General features: G+C 45.0%; 1 protein-coding gene across 2 annotated transcripts in view; it reads left to right on the plus strand.

Moving 5' to 3' along the window:
- Window positions 1-274: 274 nt before the first annotated feature.
- Window positions 275-24817, plus strand: part of KDM4A (lysine demethylase 4A) — a 458146-nt gene continuing 433603 nt past the window's right edge. For both annotated transcript variants that reach the window (XM_078660668.1, XM_078660737.1), the window contains exons 1-2: window positions 275-436; window positions 21222-21393. In XM_078660668.1, coding sequence (XP_078516794.1) covers window positions 21256-21393 — 138 coding nt within the window. In that variant the 5' untranslated portion in view covers window positions 275-436; window positions 21222-21255. The remainder of the gene's footprint in view (window positions 437-21221; window positions 21394-24817) is intronic.

Here is a 24817-nt window from a genome sequence, read left to right on the forward strand (position 1 = left end):
ACACTCTGGGGACTGGTGCAGCAACTGAATCTTTAACAGGCCTCTAAAATTGTGACGACACAAAGAAATGGGGCTCCCGTTGGACAGTCCCCGAACCGATGCTTGTCAACGGATGCTCCCGTGTCCCCTCTGCCCAATGAGAGTAGAGCTCAAGACAGACAGGTTCATTTAGACCCGCCCCTGGCTGTTCTCGACAGCCTCTAGGTGGGCGGGAGGGCTATTGTGTTTGGTGGAGCTCGGTGCCCATCTCGCTCCGGACTCGGACTGCGCTTGCGCGGTTACAGCGAGGGGCGGGTTTCCCGAAGGGGTCAAGCAAGAGTCTATCAGGGTGGGTGGGAAGGAGCGGCGGCTGTGGACTGCTGTAGTTCGGATCCCGGTGACAGAGCCGGCGGCCCAACGCCGTAAGCCCAGCGGGGGCGCACCGACCCGCCCACCGGTGAGTGACATCGTGCTCACGCCCCCCGTGGCCTATTCTTCCCTTGCATTTCTCATCCCTGAGGCTTACTGTGCGCCCCGGCTGTTTATGGGATTCAGAACAGCTTCAGCCAATTGGATTCGCCGTCATAATCGAGGTTGGGTGGTTATTGGGCAACGTCCTTGTAGCTCCTCTCAGAAACCAATCGCACGAAGAGGGCGGGGTTTAATAGAACTTCCGGCGCACGGCATTTGTGTGTTAAAATGGGCGACTTTATTAATGTAAACTATTTTGACATGAAAGGAAGAAGGCGAACGGGTGCTCCTGCATTTCTCCAAACACATCGAAGGCTTGAATGTACCCCTGTACGACGTTAAATGTTTTAATATGTATGATAGTTATACAAGCAATCTAACAAAGACTGTACTCGTACACACACAGATTCTTGCAGTTAGGCTATTTAAATTTGAAGCATGATTGAAAATTAGAAGCATGGTACTTTGAATCCTGGTGAAGGATAGCAAAGCCGGCTGAGCCTCTTCTACAGTCTAGTACGTGATGTTGTTATAGCAGTGTTAAAACGTATTTAAGAGGTGTTTAAATGATCACCAGGCTAAACTTACATAAACGGAATCGCTATTCTATATCAGAAGGATTTTACACAAAGTCGTATTCATACACCAACTCCTGACCCTTTCTGAATCCGAGCAAGTAGCAGACTTAATTCGTTTACTTGTTTGTGACCAAAACGGGAGAAATGCTAAATAGACTCACCTAATCTACGTAGTGTAGCTAATGTCCAAATAAGTGATTTCGAGTCGTGCCTGTCATCTGATTTTGAGCAATAGAGAGCTTCCAGTAAGTTAACAATGTTGGGTTTAGGTGTAACGTTTAGGGTTACTTTTAAGCTCCTGCTTAAGTTCCCCCAATTGGCCAGAAACCCCGGCGTTCTCTTCAACCTATCTAAGACAACTGAAGTTTTCGCAACTCTGCCCATCCGCTGCAACATATTTCTAACTTTTGAATATGTGCAAGATGCATCATTACCATCATCACATCTAGAAGCACTCTTTAAGCACTCGTCGGAGTGCAATAGCGTCTATTGATTGACTTCATCCATTACTCCTACATTCTTCTACTTGATCTCTATACAGTTTACCCAGGAACATCCCCCTTGTCTATATGCAGCCATCAAGCTGGCTGGCCAGCAAAAAATAGTGGCATATGCAAACAAATATGTGTATTCAAAGCACTACTAGTGTAGCTCCTCACTAGTTCACCAATATCGTAAGCTAAGATCCATAACCTTTTAGTCACACTCAATCCATACTATGCTGTCTCTCAGTTGCAGTCCTTCTACCCTTTGGGCCTCCTGCACTTGAACTACCTAATTGCAGACATTCGTGAAACCCTTTCTCTAAGAGCTGAAAATATCAGTGAATAAACCTATATTATTTATTGAACGATGACCACAATTCTAGCACATATATTCTGTAGCTATGTACATTTGCTGCCTTATGCTCCACTTCATTTGTCTTTACCAGTCATTTACTCCATGCCTGTACTGATATTTCTCCAAACTATTGGTAATCGCCTCACCCTCATTGATTATTGTACATTTTTTATTGCTGTTTAAAAAGCTTCTGATCAACATGCTATTGTTGCCAAATAAATAAACATTCTATGTGAGAATTAGAATTTATTTGGATGAATATTATGTGGAGTTTTTGTTGTTGTTGGCATAATCGGACAATTCGGCATGGTTCTGCCCCGCCTGGGCCTAGGATGGACATCCCTTGTTTAAGGAAAGGGTACTGGTTATCAACCAGGATTTTTCCAGATTAGTGTACTTATAATTTATTCCTAATTGTCAATGCAGTGTCAATTCTATTTGTCTTTGGAATGGGCTCATGAAAATTACTCAGCTATTTAGAAAGGTATTTCTCTGTTTTGCTGCTTTTATTATCATGTACATCCGTTCATGCTATCTTGCTTCTCTTGGTTTACAGCAAATTTCCAGAATTGCCTAAAACGTTATTCTAGGAAGAGTAGCATGTATATAACAAGCATTTGCAATGCAATAGGTCTCGCATTAGGAAAGTTTGAGCTATTGGTATTGTAAATTACACATTTTTTTTTTTTTTTTTTAAATAGGTAAATTAATAGCTTTGTCATTTACAATTCCAATAGTTATAACTTTCGCAAATGTGACACCTATAGCATTTGTAATGCAATATGTGTTGAATTTACGTGACTTGCATGTATTGATATTACAAATAACAATGGCTTTAAATTTTTTGTAATAATTAATACTTAAATAAGTTATTGTAATTTATAATGGCAATAGCTTAAACTTTATAAATAACTTTTGTGAAGATTATGTTCAGTGTATTTTATTGTGACGAAAATCCAAAAACAGAAGTGAAATATTAACATATTTTTGTTACATTTGTAATAAAGCTTGATACATTGAGAGAACATATTTGAACGAGTTGTTGTTGAATGGTTGCACAGATTGTTGCTGTTGTGGCGCTGAGTGATGTTGTGATGGCGAACGAGCGATGCTGTGGCGTTCAGTGACACTGTGGTAGCGCATAGTGGTGTTGTGGTGCCGCCGAGTGATGCTGTATGCTATGCTATTTTTTGTTTTACTATCCTCTGTTATGTTTTGTTTTTCTATGCTATGTTTTGTATCCTATGTTTTGCTTTGTTATGCTATGCTGTGTTTTGTTATGCTATGCTGTGTTTTGTTATGCTATGCTGTGTTTTGTTATGCTATGCTGTGTTTTGTTACGCTATGCTGTGTTTTGCTATGCTATGTTTTGCTATGCTATGCTTTGTTATGCTATGTTTTGTTATGATAGGCTATTTTTTGTTGTTTTATTATGCTATACTATGTTTTGCTATGCTATGTTTTCTTATGTATGCTATGTTTTCTTGTGTTTTATTATGCTATGTGTTGTGTTTTGTTATGCTATGTTTTGTTGTGTTTGGTATGCTATGTTTTGCTATGCTATTATATGTTTTGTTTTGCTATGCTATGTTTTGTTGTGTTAAGCTATGCTGTATGTTGTTTTGTTTTGTTATGCTATGTTGTGTTTTATTATGCTTTGCTATGTTTTGCTATACTGTTTTGCTATGTTTTGCTATGCTATGCTATGTTTTGCTATGCTATGTTTTGCTATGCTATGTTTTGCTATGCTATGTTTTGTTATGCTATGTTTTGTTATGCTGTGTTTTGTTATGCTATGTTTTGTTGTGTTTTGTTATGCCATGTTTTGCTATGCTATGTTTTGCTATGCTATGTTTTGCTATGCTTTGCTTTTGTTTTGGGTGAGAGATTTTTCTTTTTTATTTAGCAACACAAAAAGATTTGTACATGACAAAAGACGTATTCATAAGCATAAATTATGCATGTATCAACATTAATATTTCTTATGGTTAATACAGATTATGTATTCATGTAAGCAAAAGAACATAACATAATGGTTACATCAAAGAGTAAATAGAAATTAAAGAGTTGTTATTATTACTATTTTAATGTAATTATCTGGTCCTAATATTCCATCCCTCAATCGGCTCCCAAATTCTTTCTCCTCGCATCCTGGCTTTTTTCCCTCTACATGCGTAAATTGCTTTTTCTTGATTATAAATCCCTAAGTATCGTGTCAGCCATATTTGGAAATTAGGGGTTTCTGTCTCCTTTCTTCGTGATGCTAGGATTATTCTGTACACCGCCGTCCCTAGAAAGAGGCATATTTCCTCCTCCTTGCTGTGCATAAGAGTATTGTCATATCCTAGTAGATATAGAGTCGGTGATTCAGCTACGGCATGGCCGAACACTTCTTGCCAAAATTCCGCTATCATTTGTCTGAAAGGTGTTAATTTGTCACATTCATAGAACATATGTATCAGATGTGCTGGACTAGTACTGCAGCGAGGACATTCGGAATTCGCTCTTTTCCAGTTTGGCGGGTGTGTAATATAGATTATATATTGTCTTATACAACTGGGCCTTTAAGTTAGAAGAAATAAATAATTCTGATAAGAGCTGTAGTGACATGTCAATATCGACATTAAGATTGTTAAGTTTATTTGCCCATATAGATTCAATATGCTCTACATCATCCTTCTTACTTTCTGGCAACATATCATAGAATGTGCCTATCCTGGATGTTGATTTCCCTATACAGTCCACTAAGGGGATATTTATCAAAGAGATATTAGGGATGCTATTTGCTATGCTTTGCTATGCTGTTTTGTTATGTATGCTATGCTTTGTTGTGTTTTATTATGCTATGCTATGTTTTGTTATGCTATGCTTTGTTTTGTTATGTAACGCTATGTTTTGTTATGTTATGTTATGCTATGTTTTGTTATGCTATGTTTTGTTGTGTTTTGTTATGCTATGTTTTGTTTTGCTATGCTTTGTTTTTTTATGCTATGTTTTGTTATGCTATGCAATGTTTTGTTATGCTATGCATTGTTGTGTTATGCTATGTTTTGTTTTGTTATGCTATGCTTTTTGCTATCCTATACTTTGTTTTGTTATGCTATGCGGATGAGGGGGTGTGAGGGTGAGGGGGTGTGAGGGTGAGGGGTTGTGAGGGTGAGGGGTTGTAGGTATTGTGAGGAGGTGAGGGTGAGTGAGGGAGTGTGTGGGTGTGTGGGTGTGAGGGTGTGTGGGTATGTGAGGGTGGCGATGTATGAGGGTGAGGGGGGTGAGAGGGTGGTGAGGGGTTGTGGGGGTGACTGGTTGTGAGGGTGAGAGGGGTTGTGAGGGTGAGGGGTTGTAGGGGTTGTGGGGGGTGAGGTTGTGGGGGTGTGAGGGTGAGGAGGTTAGGGTGAGTGAGGGTGTGTGAGGGTGTGTGGGAGGGAGGGGGGTGAGAGGGTTGTGAGGGTGAGGAGTTGTGGGGTGAGGGGGTGTGAGGGTGAGGGGGTGAGCGTGAGAGGGTGGGTGAGGGGGTGAGGGTGAGAGGGTGAGGGGGTGTGTGAGGATGGGTGAGGTGTTGTGGGGTGTGAGGGTGACGGGGTGAGGGGCTGTGGGGTTGTGAGGGTGCGGTGGGTGAGGGGGGTGAGGGGGTGAGGGAGGGTGAGGGGGTGTGAGGGTGAAGGGGTGGGTCAGGGGGTGTGTGAGGGGGTGTGAGGGTGAGGGGGTGTGAGGATGGGAGTGTGAGAGGGTGTGTGAGGTGAGGAGGGGGTGTGAGGTGAGGATGAGAGGGTGTGAGGTGAGGATGAGGGGGTGTGAGGTGAGGATGAGGGGAAGTGAGGGGGTGAGGGTGAGGGGGTGTGAGTGAGGGTGAGGGGGTGTGAGTGAGGGTGAGGGGGTGTGAGTGAGGGTGAGGGGGTGTGAGTGAGGGTGAGGGGGTGTGAGTGAGTGAGGGTGAGGGGGTGTGAGTGAGGGTGAGGGGGTGTGAGTGAGGGTGAGGGGTTGTGAGTGAGGGTGAGGGGGTGTGAGTGAGGGTGATGGGTGAGAGGGTGGTGAGGGTGTGGGGCTAAGAGGGTGTGAAAGTGAGGGGATGTGAGGGTGAGGGAGGGTGAGGTTTACAAATTCCGGGCTTATGTAGAGGAAGGTGGCACCCGCAGGGTGGGATTGCTGCCTGGTGAGGCGAGGGGGGCTGCGGTTCGCTTTAGGGGCTTGTTAGGGGTAGTAAGCACTATGCATGCATTCCGTACAACCATGAGGGAAGTGGCTAGAAGGTGACTGTGAGAAAAAGATTGAAGTGGGGATTTGACAGTCGTGCAATTGGCGAGCTGACTGTGGGTGACTGGTGGGGTGGGAGAGAGACGATCAGAAGTGGAAAGTGAGGGGTCGAACTAGCAGAGTGATTAGAAAGTAGGGGGGACGGAGATGATGAGACTAAATGGGCTGGGAAGCAAAGATTGTGATTCTGTCCAGATGGAAATAGGGTGAGGGGCAAGAGAATATGACATGCACAGACACGCTGATGGGGTGGGTGGCATATGAGATTTAGAGCTAGTCGAGACCTAAAAACACAGGAACGCGGTAGTAGACAAACAACAAAGTAACTAGACACATAGACAGGAGTAAAACGTATACAGAGAAGGGAAACACATGTACAAAAACACGGGGTTCATTATGCACACACATGTACTATGTAGACACTGAAGAGGCAACAGAAAAAGCACCCATTAAATTAAAAGGAGGGACAAGCGAAAATACAATTATTCAGAAAAGAAACAGACCCAGGTACGAATTGATACGAATCGGATGTATTGAACACACAGGACTAGACACACACTTCTGTTATGAATAAATGCACAGCTATCAGCCCGCTGAGAACTGTGCATACAACAGAGAAATAGACATACACATAATTGGATGCGCACACAACTAACGTGTAGTGACTGCACACCATGTAGAATAAACACTGATAAAAGTGCCCCCACATAAACACGCAGATTATTTAGTCCCTCGTGCAACAGAGGAGATGGACACACTGTCACATGTGTAGAACACAAAACACGCGTCCGCCATATTTCAATGTAAAAAAAAAAATAATCGGAGCGTGATGTTCACATAGAACTCAGAACATCGTGCTTCACAACGTGCATACAAAGTAAAGTTCAACAGGCGGCCGCTACAATTACTGCGCTTGTGAAGACGCAATGATTTCAATGTAAATAAAAAATAAATAAATGGAGCGCGATGTTTACATACAACTCAGAACATAGCGCTTTACAACGTGCATACAAAGTAAAGTTAAACAGGCGGCCGCTACAATTACTGTACTTGTGAGGACGCCATGATTTCAATGTAAAGAAAACAAGAGTGTAGTTTTGCCTTCTCGTGCAATTAGTGCAGCAGGTGCCGAAATGCCCTTGGTTTCCTATTTTTGAGGATAAGGGTTAAGCTTGCGGCTGCACAACAACACAAAGCGGAGTCACTCGTGGATGACGAGGTGCTAACAACACATGTTAACCAAATGTCCAGGACTTAGTGCCTGAACTACAAGAGACACTGGTGATTGTTGTTAAAGGATAGGTACTAGCAGCTTTTCACTAATTGGAAACCGGGCGGAGGCCAGATGTGCCGATCGTGTAGTAGTGATGGGGGGTAAGGAGGACGGGTGGGTCATGAGCGCGGCAAAGGAGGGTGACTGGAGGAAAGTCGGGGTGTGATCTGTTGAATGAAAGGTGGTGGCGATGAGAAGGGGGGACGGAGTAAGCAGTTACGTAGGTTGAGTTGTGTTGGGGGCAGAAGCGGGGAGTGGATACTATAGAAGAACGAGGAGTGACGGAAACAGAGTGAGAGAAAGGAGGGGAGCAGAGGATTGAAACAAGCTCTCGGCATTGCTGTGGCGGGGGAGCGGGAGCGCATTCCTTTGAAGTCTGATGCGGGGGAGCGGCAGCCTTTGAAGTGTGATTTGGGTGGGAAACGGCAGCCTTTGAAGTCTGAAGTGAGGCACAGACAAATGGTGGTGTGACGTTGCTGGCCTCGTGCACACGCCTGTCTCACATGAACTGTGGCTAATCCGCAGCCGTTTTGGTAGACCTTTCTTTTCTACTTCCTATAATTCTCGCCAGCAATGCGCAAGCGCATTGGCAGGCGAGACCTAAAAAAGTGTTGAAAAAATGGTTAATGTCTATTGATTTTTGTTGTTATTGTTTATTGATCGATCACGGTGTGTGACATTGGAAAGTGTTGGTTGTCATTGGTAGCAGTATTTTTAGGATAAGAGATGCCTTGGGGATTTGATACATTTTTATTGGTTATCTTTGTTTATAAGAAGGAGATGGTGGTGTTGTCTTTTGCTGTAACCTGGGTTCTAACATGATTTTGCAGGTGTATATACGTGAATACATATATATGGTACTCTGTGGCAGTTGCCACTGTGTAATATGTAAGTCAGACTTCGAATAGGCAGAGCATTTTTTGTTTTGCTTACTTTGGTGCTGTTTGATGAATCCTCATAAAGCTTAAAAAAAAAAAGTTCACCCACCTTCGCTCCGGTGCAGGGAAAAAAAGAGCCTAAACAAACACTTAAAAACAAAACAAATTCACCAGTTCTAGTTTAGTGAGCCAACTAACTTGTACCCTGTCTGGCACTACTAAAGACCTCACATATTTCATCACTCGTGACATGCTAAATGACATGTATGACATCACTGAGCTACTGCTCCTCAAAACACTCTATAAACCACTTTAATTATTTTTGAAAATAAAGTAATTTGTAAAGGCCCCACAATCAATTACATCATGCATTGACTGTATGAACCTGTGCATCCATGAGATATATATTAAGTGTAGTTCTGGAGACAAGTCTACTTTGACTTTATTAAGTTAGAGACGGAGTGCAACTAGTGTGAGTGGCAGACTTACTTTACAAATAGGTTGTGGTTTAAACCAAAGTCATATTGCCAAAATATGTGAGAAAAACTAAGCCTATGTCTACAATAGATTATTCACCTGTGAATTTCTTCACACATGCTGACATTAAAGAGCTGTTATGTAGTACTGTTTACAAGCTTTTTTTATAAACTGGAGATTTATAAAGTTCAGGTATTTATTTATTCCCAGAAGTTCAAATAACATTCTGAGGGATTAAACATTGTTACAGAATGTGTAATCTATGCGTGACTCACTGACAAACTGTTCAAGGCGCAGAACAATTGTGAACCTTGTAAGTCATTCTGCTAATTTCTAGAACATATGTTTACATTTTTTTTAACATGCCTTATAATTGGCCCTAAGTGTGTTTGGTATGCCCAGGCGTGCGTCCCGGGTTCGCTGTGCCACTGGAGTCAAGCTTATTCGGGGTGAAACTTCGAAACCGGTCCTAGGATGCTTGTTTCCAGTCGAGGGAGGGCTTGACAGTTTGGGCTGTTCCCATGAACCACAGGGTCAAGTCTGATTTGCATATGGCCAGGTCTAAACTAGGGTGGCATGGTGAGCAAAATAATTATGGATTTAACCCAGATCTCTTGACTTGGGGTGAATGTTTTGATTTGTTCTGCATTCCGTCCATCAATTGTGGGTCTTTTGCTTATAATTGGCTAAAGCATAAATGTGAATCTGTTGAATTAAAGTTCAATGTCAGATTAGGTATTTTTCAGGGACATCTTATCAAGGTAAATAATGACCAAACACTGTTTAGAGTAGTATTTAAGTTTTAGTAAATTGCTGATTGCATTAATGTCTAAAGAGACCTAATGTTTCTTATGCACCTTACTACTAGTAAAAACAAGCATTGGCATAGCCAATAGGTCTCGCTTTTGGGACCTTAGAAGTATTTAGTTATGCAGCACAATATGTTTGGTGCAACAACATTAACTGTTGCATGGTTAAACACTTAGGTCCCAAAGGTGAGACCTATTGGCTATGCCAATGCTTGTTTCTAAAGCTATTCTTTGTTTATCCATACCTTAGACATTAAGAAGTTCTCCGGGTTTGGTTAGGCAAACATTTGCATTCGTCCATTACCTGGCTTTTCTTTTTTGAGGACTCTGTAGGGTAGATGAAGAACAGCGAACATCTGTAAATTAAAGGAAACACATTATTTGTCGTTACATATTAGAAACGTAACTGCAATTTCTAATTAATAAATTGTATGTTTATGTGGAACTTCAGGCAAGCAGAGGCCACTTCTCTAAAACATTGTGATGATGAGTGTTAAATAAGTGTATGTAGGAAAGAAAGCTTTGTACAGATAATGCATGGATGAATATTTCTCTGACTTTACTGGGTGACTCTTCCGTTTAGGAAAATATTGCCTTCTGGGTGAATTGGAGTCTGCCTGATTGGAGTGGCAAGTAGCCTAGCGCACTAACTTCTTGAAGCTATTGGTATTGCTCTTTCGTCTACTGGTTCCTACAGACAAACTAGTTGTCAATTCTTCCTGTTCAGACTGGGTCTGTTTGCCGTCATTAAGACAGTGTTTAACTTAATGCTGATTTCACCTAGAATTTAAATCCTTAAAAAGAATCTCCATGGTTTAGTAGAGAAATATATTCAGTATAACGATTAGAGTTTTGATAGTATGATTAAGAATTACAGATTAGGTCCTAATGCCATCACAGTTTGTTCATTATTTTAGGATCTTAGTGGACTTAAATTAAATTCTATATTTAATCCAGGATAGTTCCGTCACGTGATGCAAGAGAAGTACATGTAGTAGATGAAAATATGAGAGGCTGGAAAGACAAACAGTCTAAACATAAGGCGAGCAGAGACGTGATGAGAGTAGAAATGAAAGGTAATTTCTGGTGGTGGTAGGTAATGAAGTAAGGATAAAAATGCTGAAAGGGGCCTGGAAAGGAAATCAAAAGTATTACAGCTGTGTACAGTTGGAGGTAGTGGAAGGAGGTAATGTTTGGACCCACAGCAAGTTGTTGCCGTCAAGTCAATAAAAAACTGCATGCGGGTGTAACACAGGAATGCTGATAGATATTGTTGGTGCAGAGGTGGAATGTCTTGAGTGACAAGTTAGTGTGAGTGCGGGGTATACACTAAAACACATTTTATATTTCCTTGGACTTTGGTTTCATCTGTTTGTGTGTGATGTCATTAATATGCTTATTAGCTCTCACTCCTAAGACTATTAAACTTTAGACGTCTGCCCCAAGCAATCGACTCCTCTGAATCCAAGCCTACCGAGATGGTTTGAATGGATCCATAAAAACTTATTTAATTGGTAAAAGTACTCTTCCCAGCAAGCGTGAAGCGCTTTGAAAGAGCACAGCACATTTCCATACAAGCACCGACATAGTTTTCAGGTGTACAAAAATAAAGATCTTCATTACTTTGCAAAACTCCAACGAACTTGACATCTTCATGAACTGGTCATGAGTGTCTAATTCACTGCCATTAAGTCAGTGCATGGGGCATAGGTTTTAGTTGTGAGGCAGGTGCAGTAGCACCGAAGCCCACTAGTGAAAGCCCCTTTGCATCCTAAAGATAACTCGCTTTTGCTACTCAACCATAAGGTAAGGTGGGGGGGTTTTCTTTGCTTGCATTAGGGCTCAGGGCATCCTTCCAATATTTTTTGAAAAGTGTTTCGCCCCTTTACATCTCCCCCCCCATCTCGATGGCCATCCCTGTTATTTTTGACCCACAAATCAATCGTTGTTTGTAGGTTGCCAAATTTGTCAGTGAAAAATACCAGCTAGATTTTCGATATTGTGGGAGAGTCAAGTTATCGTATGGAATTTGTGTAAAATTCAATTATTTCAATTCCCCCTTCCACTTTGTTTAATAAGTTTTATAATGACCTTACACGTCTGTAAATTACTTTTGTAATCGAAATTGTCTTTTATTTTCCATTTTTAAATTCTATCTGAAAAGCCAATATACTTTACATTTTTTTTTTTTTTTTTACAATATTCTCGTTTTACGGCCGTAACATGCACACACTGCCCCTTGGTAGCCCTAGCTTCTCAGGCATACGCAGGACAGGGGACCTTAAGCGACTGCAGCCTTCGTTTGCCTCCGCTGCACTGACTGGCAAGTGATGCGAGCAGATCCGCTGCCAAAGTTAAGGGCCAGCCCTATTGCGCATTATGTCAACAGGTTGCACATGCGCAGAGCACCTCTGTCTTCGGCACCTCGAAAGGTATAATTTAGGACGGCAAGTGCATGTACACGTTACAACGCCGAAGCCCACGGACAGCATCAGAGATCTGTGCTGGGAGCCGCCTGCTGATTCAGAGCCGGTGCAACCTGCGAGTCCTGTAGCATCCGCACAGGTGAAGTGTCACGCGCCGTTACATGAAGGGGAAGCAGTGCATTAATTCTGGAAAGATTTGAGCATAGCCAGTGCTGGAAACGGGTGAAAAATGAACCTTTAAATTATGGGTTCAGCGTGCAGCAGGAGAAAAGGGATGAAGTACTGAGCAGGGAGCCACGAACAGCAGAGTCCTCGAATGCGTTTATTTTTTAAAAACTGACATGAAGAAATTGGCAACAAGCACACAAAAAGGAAATTAAACAAAAACACGCAAGTTTTGAGTGAATTGTGTGCGCGCGTGCGCAAAAAGGAAATAAAAAAAGAACTCGAGTGGTGCGCACGCAGCAGCGTCAAAAGTGAAAGTGATTGCGCTCTCGATGGCGCCTGATCGGGCGCTGAAAGCTGCCGGCTGCGCACGTGCCTAAGCGCTAGGCTAGCAAAAGCTGTGGTAGCACTTTTAAAAGCCCTGTTACTAAATGTCTCGCAGGGCAGCGCTTGCGCTGTCTCAGGCGAGACCTAAAAATGGAACATGCTTTCTGCTAAATGTGGCTGCTTTATGTCCTGCATGTTGCAAAAGGTTAAGACCATTAGCATTACAGAGGTGGTAAAAAATTGGGTCTAGGTGTGGCTCGCTGATACCTACCAGTAGAACAAGAATTTGCAATGCAATAGGTCTCGCGTTAGGAAAGTTTGAGCTATTGGTATTGTAAATGACAATTTTTTTATGTTTTGTTTTTGAAAATAGTGAAATTAATAGCTTTGTCATTTACAATGCCAAGAGTTTTAACTTTCGCAAATGTGACACCTATAGCATTTGTAATGCAACATGTTTTGTATTTACGTGACTTAAATGTATTGATATTACAAATAACAATGGCTTTAAAAAAAAATAATACTTAAATAAAAGTTATTGTAATTTATAATGGCAATAGCTTAAACTTTTGTAAATAACTTTTGTGAAGATTATGTTCAGTGTATTTTATTGTGACGAAAATCCAAGAACAGAAGTGAAATATTAACATCTTTTTGTGACATTTGTAATATAGCTTGAAACATTGAGAGAACATATTTGAACCAGTTGTTGTTGAATGGTTGTGCAGATTGATGCTGGGGTGGGGCTGAGTGATGTGGTGGCGACGAGTGATGCTGCGGTGTTCAGTGATGCAGCGGTGTTCAGTGATGCGAAAGAAAACAAAAATGAGGCAGAGGAAACAAGAAGAAGCAATAAATGAAAAAGAGGAAATAATCCGCAAATTGGCAAATGAAAGCGTAATAGGACAGCAAACTAATCCGAGAGGGGGAAGTGGAAAAGATTGTATGAGACAAAGAAGAAATGAAAACGAAAAAGGGTGGTACTGATAAAGTACGGAAGAATGATAGAGGAAAAATAAAGGAAAACCGGAGTTGAGGCTGGGTAAAGTGTAAAGGAAACGGCAAACGTGGGACTGGTGGAGATAAAAGAAGTGGGAAGACATTGTGGAAACCCAATAGAAGAAATACATTCAGAGAAAGGCTGAGCCTGGGAGATAGTTGCAGCTGGGTATGGGGGGGGATCCGAGCACCCGCAGCCATCCTTGTGTTCATGTGTAAAAGGCCGAGTAAGCAGTGTGACAGGGAGTTGTGGGAAAACACCCCTTGGGACGTGCTCATAAAACTGTGTGTGCCTGGTGAGTACTGGCGCCGCTGTGTGCACTTGTGCACGAGCACGGGTGAATTGTGCGCAGGTGTTCCTATCCCGAGCACACCTGGGGCTCACACTGCTCGTGCACCATGCTTTAGACGGTGCACACACTGCTCGTGCACCAAATACCTCACTACAGATGTTGTGCACGCTTCTCAAATACTGACTACGGCGCTTTATATGTACGTATGCATTTATTTAATCATTGAGCCCTGAAGGTCACATTTTTCTTAGGTGGGCAGTTAAAACCAATGCATCATGAAATAATAAAACAGGACGTCAAGTATTCGTCAATTCGTCCGGACATGTTTTACAATCATATTGATGAGAAAAACCAAGAATTGTAAAGCGCAAAACATCAAGGGGAAAATGTTTTCGTAGCTATAAGGTAAAGTACAATTTAACACCAATTTCCGAGCACTGAGCCCTACGCTGGCTTCTTTGGACTGCACCCCACGCCAAGTTAAGAATGAACGTCAACCAAATATCACACATCAGGTGGTGCACACGCTGCTTTGATAGTGAATACCTCACTTTAGATCATGTGCACGCCGCTCAAATGCCGACTACCGCACTTTTCATGGTGCAGACACTCTGGGGCTTATTTAGAATAAAATGACACAGCGGGGTGCCGAAAGAAATTTAGCTGCACCGAGCTACATCATTTAAAACAAGGACTGTGCGGCGAAAAGTGAGGGGTGAATGCCAGCAGGAAGGGAGAGGGTGTCAAAGCAGCTGGGGTGTCAAAGGATTGTAAGACTGCATCGGGAGTTAGCGCAATAGCATTTACAAACCGCTTTTCTGAGCTGAAGTTTCAAGCTCTCGGCATTGCTGTAAATGCGTGGTGAAAACGAGGCCTGACACGCAAATAGGATTTCCGGCCGGGAGAAAGGAGAGGCGTGTCACGCACGAACTGTACGGAAGGGGCGGAGAAACAACGGAGCGGGCTGCGGAGTCTGGACACGGAGGAACAGGACGAGAGGAGTATAACAGACCCGGTAAGGGGGGGCGTCGGGGCACATTGACGGTGCCCCCCGTTCCCCCCCCCCCCAGTGATGGAAGCCCTGCATGTGCCCGGTGAGTAGGGTTGGGAGTGTGTGTGTGTGCGCGTTTGTGTGTGTGTATGTAAGCCCTGCGTGTTTGGGGGGGTGGGTGTGCGCTTGTATGTGCCTGCGTGTGTGTGTTGTGCCAGTGTGTGTGCCTGCCTGCGTGTGTGCCTGCCTGCGTGTATGTGTGCTGTGTCTTTTAAACATGCCTTAAGTTTTCAGCAGACACGCACTCCGAAACCGAAAGCACTCAAGCTGTCTCCAGCAAGCTGCCAGCAGCCAGATACGAAAGCGCGCTCACACGGACAAATCTGAGACAGCAGAGGCGCGTGGCCGAATGCTGGCTCAGATTCCCATGAAACTGAAAACAATAGGTACCGAGCTAGACATGCATGCTACGCATGCGCAACTCTAGCTCGACCTAAAAAGCGTTAAGAATTTGTTGGAAAATGTCACCATTGATGTCATTAATTATGTCATTTAGCATGTCATGAGTGATATCATAAGCAGTACATGGCAGCAGCACAAGTTATAGTTACCTCAATGAACTGTAATTGGCAAATTTCAATGGTTTCTTTGTTTTTAAATATTTGTTTTGAACTCGTTTCAACACCTAACTATAACAGGACTTTAACCTTTTTTTTCCCAGTGAATTTGTAGGATTTGTTTAATGTAAGTTGATACCTTATCACACCACCTAACTATATTGTTACTTTAACCATTGTTTTTTTTTTCTATAAATCAATTTATATATCTATATAAAACAAATAAAAAAGAAGGGGGCGAGCACACCACAGTTTCACAGTGGCACAGTTAGAGTTTGGGCCCGAGTTTGGACCGACCCCTGAAGCCGCCGCCTGCAACCTCAGACAGTGGATCGACAACTGCGCCAACACCCTTGCCCAGCTCAAGAAACCCTCTAACAGCCACACCAGAAAGAAAGCGAGCTGGTTCTCTGAAGACCTCCAGGCAAAACTGCCTAAAGCTAAAGAAGACCTGGATCTGTGTGAACGAACCCCGGAAAGCCACGCAGCCCACGAGAACGCCACCCGCAGACACCACCTCCTCATCGGATCCGCCAAACGGGCCTCCTTCAAAGACCGCCTAGACATCAACGCACATAACAGCAAAGAGCTCTTTAACATCATGAAGGAACTCCCCAACCCCAGCTCCAACACCAACAACATCCCTTCTTCCACCGCAGTATCGCAGACATCCACGACCGCTTCAACGCCTCGACTGCCCCGGCAACCACTGAGACCCACGACCACCACCCGAACCAACCGCCTGATCTCCTGGACCAACATTAACGATGACGACACCATCAAGAACGTGAACTCCGTCCACTCCGGATCCCCGTCTGACCAAAGCCAGCACCACCATCGCCCCCATCTCTGGAAAGCCATCAACATCTCTTTCGAGACAGCAACCTTCCCGGAGAGTTGGAAGCACGGCCAGATCAATGCCCTACTCCAGAAATCCAAGGCAGACCCTAAGGACCTCAAGAACTTCCGACCCATCTCCCTGCTCCTGTTCCCAGTAAAGGTCATTGAGAAGGCCAAACAACTGACCAGATTCCTTGAGGAGAACAGCATCCTGGACCCATTCCAGTCCAGGTCTTAGATGAGGGGACAACACTTAAAGTCTGCACTTTTTGCTCAAGGAGCTGAGCTCTGCCTCATGCCTCTAAGCCTGTTTGCCTACTTAGCTAGGAAGGTTGTGCGCCAGAAGCTGCAGAAGGAGAGACTGGAAAGGATGAGATGTCCATTGTGTTTCTGGTGTGTGGAGCACCCATAGAAAGTGGATCCCATCAAAGAGTGAAACCAGGAGTTACCATTATTGTGAGCTCCCCCACACCCCTTCTCACTGTTCAGTTTCTACCCGAGACTGTCTCAACCAGGCATGGCTGTATCTGCTTTCCACTGCATCAGTGAGCCCATGTTTCTGCCACTGTACCTCACTGCTGTGAACCTGATAGACCGTAACTGCATTTTGTCGCTGTGAACCTCATTGACCAGGGATTCATTCAAAATTAGTGGTCCCTAGAGAAACGGGGATATAGGAGCATGAATGAATACAGACCCAATCAGTCCTGTTTTGATTAAACTTGTCCAGCCGGACAGAGGTCTGTTCTTTTAATAGTTACCAAATCTTTAAGAAATTGTGTACAAACAAAAATACAGAATGTGGGACACAAGCCTGCATCCTACTACAAATACAGAGACAACCGGTTAGAAAACATTTAGGGAGCTCAGGCAACGCTCACGGTTTGTTATAGAGAAAATCCTCAATGCAATAAACAAATCGCAAGAAACACCTTTACATGGTCAATCATAATATTTCAAGTAATGCATAAGGTGTTATATGGTGTAGACGGTAAATAAGTTGGGAAACCCAATGAACCCTTGGCGGCTTGGGCAATACAATAAAAAGGTAATGGGTGCCAGCAAGGGCATTTATTTGCAAAAGACTTTGGGCCATATGCATCAACACATTTTCCCATAGACACAGAATGGGCAAAACCCTTTGATGCATTTGGCCCTTAGTCGAGTATGGAATTACTTGTGGGATTAGTCCATCTGGAGCAAACCCCCATGTGTCATAAGACAACTTCACTCAATGAAACTGACCAGCACAAAAAACACGAGAGGTCCTAGACTGTTAGAAGTACAAAGTTATTTATATAAATTAATAGTTAAAAAGGAGTACATACACATGAATAAAGTCAGCAAAGGATCATGAAAAGGAAGTAAAAATGAATTATCCTAACAATGCATGACCAACAACTATTCCATAACAGTACATAACACAACAAATCTCAAAATGAAAATATATGTCGAAAGAGATTTTGCGACAGCGAATGATTCTGCAGACCTTAAAAGTATATATACACACACCACAGATGCCAGATAATACTAAGGGGCCGATTATGATGGCGGACGGACCTGAGTCCGTCCGCCACCATAGAGTAGGAGGGACCGTTCGCAGGGGCTGCGGCGGTCCCTCCGTGCAGATTAGGATGTGACCGCCAGGGTGGCGGTCACATCCTCAATCTTTAACATTGCGGCGGGTGCAGCTTCAAGCTGCACCCGCCGCAATGTTAAAAATGCATACTTTGCATTTGTATGCAGCAAGCGGCAGGCACCGCGCGGTGCCTGCCGATTACTGCATACAAATGCAGGGGGGTACCATAGGTACCCCCCATGTGCACCCCCCCATCCCCCCTTCACCCAGGGGGCCCGCAACGGGCCCCCGCAGTGAAGCTCCGTATGCTTTTCCACGGCGGAAAATCCGCCGTGGAAAAGCATTTCTTTTCGGGCATCCTAATATGGCTGACGGTGTCTGAGAGACACCGTCACCATATTAGTGCTTTTCCGCCGCGGTTGTAAGCCAACCGCGGCGGAAAAGCTGCGGACTGAAACCAGGACCCACCAGCCATCCTAATGTGGCGGTGGGTCTTTGGTGGGTCCGCAGAGGAATTTCTGCATCCTCCGGGCCGGCGGTGGCTTCCGCCGGCCCGGAGGATGCGGAAAATCCTCCATCATAATCGGACCCTAAGTTTGGCGTTTACGACCATTGATTTGTCCTTTGGTTTTTGGCTGCATCTTACTATTTTACACAAGAGTCTTGTTCTAGCAAAGACTATTGTCCTGATGATGGTCTGAAGGACTGAAGCCACAAGACCGAAACGTCGACCTTCTCTTCTATTCCAGAGAAATTGTGTTAAATCTCTTGTGACATATGTGAAAAGGGATTGGGAAAAGTGAGGTTTATCATAATTAGGCCCATTCATCTTAATTACTAGTAATTCTAGGACCTACCCCTGCACCTGGAAATGGTGAACCGCCCCTCTAAATCAGCCACAAACAGGTCTATTTTGAGTTCTGACTTCGGGTTAACCCATGTGAGCACCCCTCTGGTGTGGGAAGTAAACCCCGAGGCATGGAACGAGCCCTGCAGCTCACTCTGCGTTAACATCGTGCTATCTATAGGCAAATGAGTTTCTTGTAGTAGGGCAATGTCTACAGAATTCCATTGAAGATAAGCAATAACATTCCGCACCTTTCAATGGTTGTTAATGCCCAGACATTCCATGTTAAGAATATGAGTAACTGACCTTCCTGCTGGGTCATCTTAGAGAAATTCGGGGAGCTATAAGTAACAAAATCGGTCTCTCACTGTCCAACCCCGTCTGCTTAGAGTAACTGGATTGTACCTTATGATCATTACTTTTACTGTGGCTCAAAAAAAAAGGTTCCCTACAAACACCCCCCCCACCCACGTTGCGTCAACCCCAACTTGACACAAACTTTTAGCCCACCCCCCCAATAACTCAAATGAGTATGGCTTAATGCCATCAGATGGTGCACACACAGGGGCAGATGTTGCCTCAGCGCACTCTCAGCAACCGCCAAGAGTAACAAACAGCCATTTCAATACCATTATGTCAGGTTGCATCTCGCATCTTAGTCAATCAGTCACTCTCAGGCTGCCCAGGAGCCAGAAGCCCAATAACCACCACTCAACCAATATCTGTCACTCTTCGTAAGCAATGACTGTTGCCGTATCGAAGCCACAGCTTCCCTCGTATAGCGCTACAATTTTCCCTTTTTACATATAAATTGACAGTCTCCTCCAGGGGCTGTCACGACCGCGCCCTCAGTGAAGCCGCGGATCCAATAAATAATCCGACACCAGCGCCTATTCAACTCTATCTACTATGTACATGCAAGAAGGGGTGCGCAATCACAAAGCACCAGCTCCTAATGACTGACATATAGTAATCGCATATAAGGAACGCTCCATCCTGCAAATACAGCTAGGATCGCTTCAATTTGTAACTCAATTTAATTATCGAGCTTCCACGTGCCCGAGCACCTGCAGAAATATCAACATTCCTCCACTTCCCCCGTCCCCATAACATATATGTATATATCCTACTGATAGCAGAGGATGCAATGCATATCTGGTCGTTTTCATCCATGGTGCCCCCCTCAGCCCCTGCAGCTGTTCCTAAGCAGTTCTACGTTGTTGCACTTTGGTGTAGTTGTTAAGCCCTTTTTGCAGGGACTTGGGATCCAGATAAATCTTTGAAACACCATTCATCGTCACTCGCAGCCGTGCTGGGTAGAGCATAGCGTAGTCTAGTTCTTGGGCACGTAATGCACGCTTTAATGGGGCAAACTGTCTTCGCGCCTCTTGAACTTTAGCTGTAAAGTCGGGGAACAGCGATATTGTGGAGCCCTCATACTGCACTGTCCCTAAGTCTCTGGCTTTTTTCAGGGCCGCATCTCAATCTCTGTAGTTTAGGAATTTGGCAATAATCTGGCACGGGGGAACACCCAGAGGGGGGCGTGGGCCCAATGAGCAATTGCGGGAGTATCACAGCTCTCTCTCCGCGTAGCCAGGATTTATTAGCATGGTTCAATTCCGGGGTACTTACGACTCTCCAGGCACCCGAATTTGGGCCGATTAGGCTGCAAGAACTGCCAGTGTAGTGCAGGATAGTGCTATGGCGTAGCAGAGCTCAGCTAGCGCACGGTCATCTTGTTGACCCGGCATGCTCCGCCCCCTAGTTATAACAGTTATAATCTGCAAATGTGGCTAATTCATGCCTCTGCCGCTTGATGATATAGTGCCTACATATCACCGATGGGGTAGATGATGTTAAGGCGGTAGTGTGTAGTGCAACCTGAAGAACGCAACAGGGGATTCAACTCTGTGTTCTTGAGCAGAATTGGATTATGTAGTTTTTAGTTCTGTTGTGTAATTAAAGTATGTGTTTATACTCAAAGCTAAGGGCTCGACACTTCAGTTAATGTGTTAGTTGAATGTTGAGTTTGTTCTCTTGCCCCCGCTTTATCTTCCCGAGAAGTCTTACACTGCTTACCTTTGCTTCCTTGAGAGCTATGTGAGCAATGGGTTGTACTTGGCCCAGTTTGCAGAGCCTTAGTAGAACGGACACAAATGGCAAACCATGTCAACTTCCACAATTGGGATCCTGTAGCCCCCTCCTGCCCCTCCACTGAATGAGGTGTCGCACATTACTAGTTGACACTTTATTTTACGTTTGGAGTAGTTAAATACCGCTGGTCTCACAATGATTACCATGCAGAAAGGAAGAATTAGCAATAGTGGTCAAGGGCCTATGTACTGCTGCAGAGGCTATTCTAGACATTATCAAGTAGGTGGACATAGGTCAGGTGGGTAGATGTTGAGCTTGTGTGCGGAAAGTATTGGCAGCTAAAGAAAATGAATTGTCCTCAACTGGTGCTTATCAGGTGATATTTATGTGCTCAACACTGCAAGGAGAGATGGATAGAAAGGAAAACTGTGTGATGTATTTTATTGGTACTGTAGTAAAACAATGTATGCCATGTTTTATCTTCTAGTCTTCCATAACGTGAGAAATCTTCCATCGCAAAAATGGCGAGTGATCCAGAGAATCAAAACCCCGGCTCGCGGATTATGACCTTCTATCCCACTATGGATGAATTCCGTAACTTCAGTCGCTATATTGCTTACATTGAGTCACAAGGAGCCCATCGAGGAGGGCTGGCAAAGGTAAGGAGACCCGACATTAGCAAAGCAAATCTGTGCATGTCTGTAGCACTGGGAAGTCAGATTAATACATTTGTGTCATTAAAGCATCAGATTTCATAAAGGAAATCACAGATGGGTGTTTAGAATACCGTTGGGTAGGGCATTAGCCAAATGATTTCTGCCATGATTGTAGTAATTTACAATTAAAAAAAGACTTTCCTGTGCTAAATGGGAGCCTGGACTCGCTCCTGCACGGTCGCTCCCCACGCTCCCTTGGCCCTGGAACGAGTACTGGTATCGTTAGCTGCTTGCATTGATTCCATACAGCGTTGCTTGCATTGATTTCATACAGCGCTCTTGCACAGAACTGTTACCTTTGTAATTTGCTGCCTGAATACTGGTTTCGCATTCTGCACATATTGAAATAACATCTCGCTTCTGCACGCAACTCGTTTCTGCAATTACTTGTGAGCTGCCTGTCATTTGTTTACATAGCGCTTCTGGCCGGACCCACCATTGGTCTGTAATTGTGTGGAAATAGCTCTGCCTTTACTTCGACTGTGCCCCGGTTTCGTTTTGACTCTGTTAGCCACCATTTTGTTGTTGTTGTCATCTCTCCTGGCCCGCCTCTACCTCCCCGCGACCGCCTCCCAGCTGCCCCTACCACGCTCCGCCCCCTCCACTATCCATTTAAGGCAGATGTCCCAACGCGCAGCGTCCACGCCGAAGGTGCGCCAAAGGTAAGCCCGTCTACGCCCGTCCGCGCCTGGACCGCGCCCAGCGCCAGACCCCCTGGCTCCCGTACCACCCGCGTTACATACAACGCCCCCACCCGCATTACATACAACGCCTCCACCCTCTTAGCACTTAACCCCGGCCGATTCCCTAACTGCGCCCAAGCAGCACCAGGACACACCCACGGACCCTTCACCTGCCACTCCTGCAAATTCAGCTGCATTAAGACCTACACCAAACCCTCAAACATCAAACAAAGATCCAATACCAACCACCTCAAATGCATCCTTCTCAACACCCGCTCGGTTCACAAACACGCCATCGACCTTTGGAATCTACTCGACACCATCTCTCCGGACATCGCCTTCCTAACAGAAACTTGGATGAATGCCTCTTCAGCTCCAGACATCACCATAGCCATCCCGGACGGCTACAAGATCATCCGTAAGGACCACACCCTCCAAACAGGAGGAGGCATCGCCATCGTCCACAAGAACACCATCCGCGTCTCAACCAGCTCAGAAGACAAACTAGCTATCGCCGAACACCTTCACTTCCAGATCCACACCGACCCCAAGACCACACTTAGAGGCACCCTCCTCTACAGGCCACCAGGACCCCGCACTAGATTCAGCGAAGACATCACTGACTTCATCACCCCACACGCCCTCCCCTCGGAAGAATACATTCTACTGGGAGACCTCAATTTCCACCTGGAAAAGAGCAACGACAGTAACACTACCACCCTCCTGGACAACCTCGCCAATCTCGGACTCAAACAACTTGTTAACACCCCCACACACTATGTAGGACACACACTCGACCCTATCTTCACTTCCAGCAAGCATATCTCCTTCACGCACACCACACCCCTCCACTGGACGGACCACAGTTGCATCCACTTCACTTACAATAAGACCATGATCCACAACCTCCCTCAACCAACTCTGCGAAGAAATTGGAACAAAATCACCATCGACCAGATCTCCACATCGCTTCTTCAAAACCCCCCGGCCTACTCAACGAACCCTAACCAAGCCGCCATCAACTTCACACAATGGTTAACCCAAACCGCCGACAAACTAGCTCCCTTGAAAAAACATCAAATCAAACAAGGCAGCAAGAACGCCCCCTGGTTCAACGATGACCTTAAAAAATCCAAGAAGCTCTGTCGTTCCCTCAATAAAACTTGGAAAAAAGACCCAAACACTATCACCCAAGCCACCTTCAAAAACGCAACCCGCAAACATCACCAACTAATCCGGACAGCCAAAAAATCATCACTCAAAGACCGACTAGACAACAACGCCCGCAACAGCAAAGAACTTTTCAACATCATCAAAGAATTCTCCAACCCCACCGCCAGCTCAAACGACATCACCCCCTCTCAAGTCCTCTGCGACTCCCTAGCCTCATTCTTCCATGACAAAATCGCCGACATTCATAACAGCTTTGACAACCAACCCGTAAACCAGTCAACCTCACTTACCTCCGAACCTGTTACTCCTCCGAATAACCTTTTCGACTGGAACCCAATCACCACAGAAGACACCATCCGCCTAATGAACTCCATCCACTCAGGATCCCCTACAGACCCATGCCCCCATCACATCTTAAACAAAGCAAACTCCATTATCGCACCCCATCTCCGAGACGTCATCAACTGCTCCCTGAACTCCGCCACATTCCCAGAAAGCTGGAAACACGCCGAACTCAGCGCCCTTCTGAAAAAGCCCACAGCTGACCCCACCGAACTCAAAAATTACCGCCCCATCTCGCTCCTCCCATTCCCTGCCAAAGTCATTGAGAAAGCCATCAACAATCAGCTCGCCGCCTTCCTCGAAACCAACAAATCACTCGACTCCTCTCAGTCTGGATTCCGAGCCAAACACAGCACCGAGACCGCCCTCATCGCAGCAACAGACGACATTCGAACACTACTGGACAACGGAGAAACAGTCGCCCTCATCCTCCTTGACCTCTCTGCAGCCTTCGACACAGCCTGCCATAGCACCCTGATACAACGCCTCAGAGACATCGGAATTCAAGGAAAAGCATTAGACTGGATCATCTCGTTCCTCGCTGGAAGAACTCGGAGAGTCCGCCTCCCCCCTTTTAAGTCAGAGGCCACCGAAGTCACCTGCGGCGTCCCGCAAGGATCATCACTCAGCCCCACCCTCTTCAACGTCTACATGAGCCCCCTCGCAACCATCGCACGTCAACACAACCTCAACATCATCTCCTACGCTGATGACACTCAGCTGATCCTCTCACTCACCAAAGACCCAATCTCCGCCAAAACCAACCTACATGAAGGGATGAAAGAAGTAGCCGAGTGGATGAAGCACAGCCGCCTGAAACTAAATTCGGACAAAACTGAAGTCCTTATCTTAGGCGCACCCCCTTCCGCCTGGGACGACTCTTGGTGGCCAACGGCACTAGGAAAAGCCCCCATACCAACGGATCACGCACGGAACCTAGGCATCATCCTGGACTCCTCACTCTCGATGACCAAACAAGTCAACGCCGTCTCATCATCATGCTTCAACATCCTACGCATGCTCAAAAAAACATTTCGCTGGATCCCCACCGAAACAAGAAAAACGGTCACCCACGCACTGGTTACAAGCCGTCTGGACTACGGAAACACCCTTTACGCCGGTACCACCGCAAAACTGCAGAAAAAACTCCAACGCATCCAAAATGCTTC

Source organism: Lissotriton helveticus, chromosome 1_1 (genome assembly GCF_964261635.1).
Source record: "Lissotriton helveticus chromosome 1_1, aLisHel1.1, whole genome shotgun sequence".
NCBI classification, from domain to species: domain Eukaryota; kingdom Metazoa; phylum Chordata; class Amphibia; order Caudata; family Salamandridae; genus Lissotriton; species Lissotriton helveticus.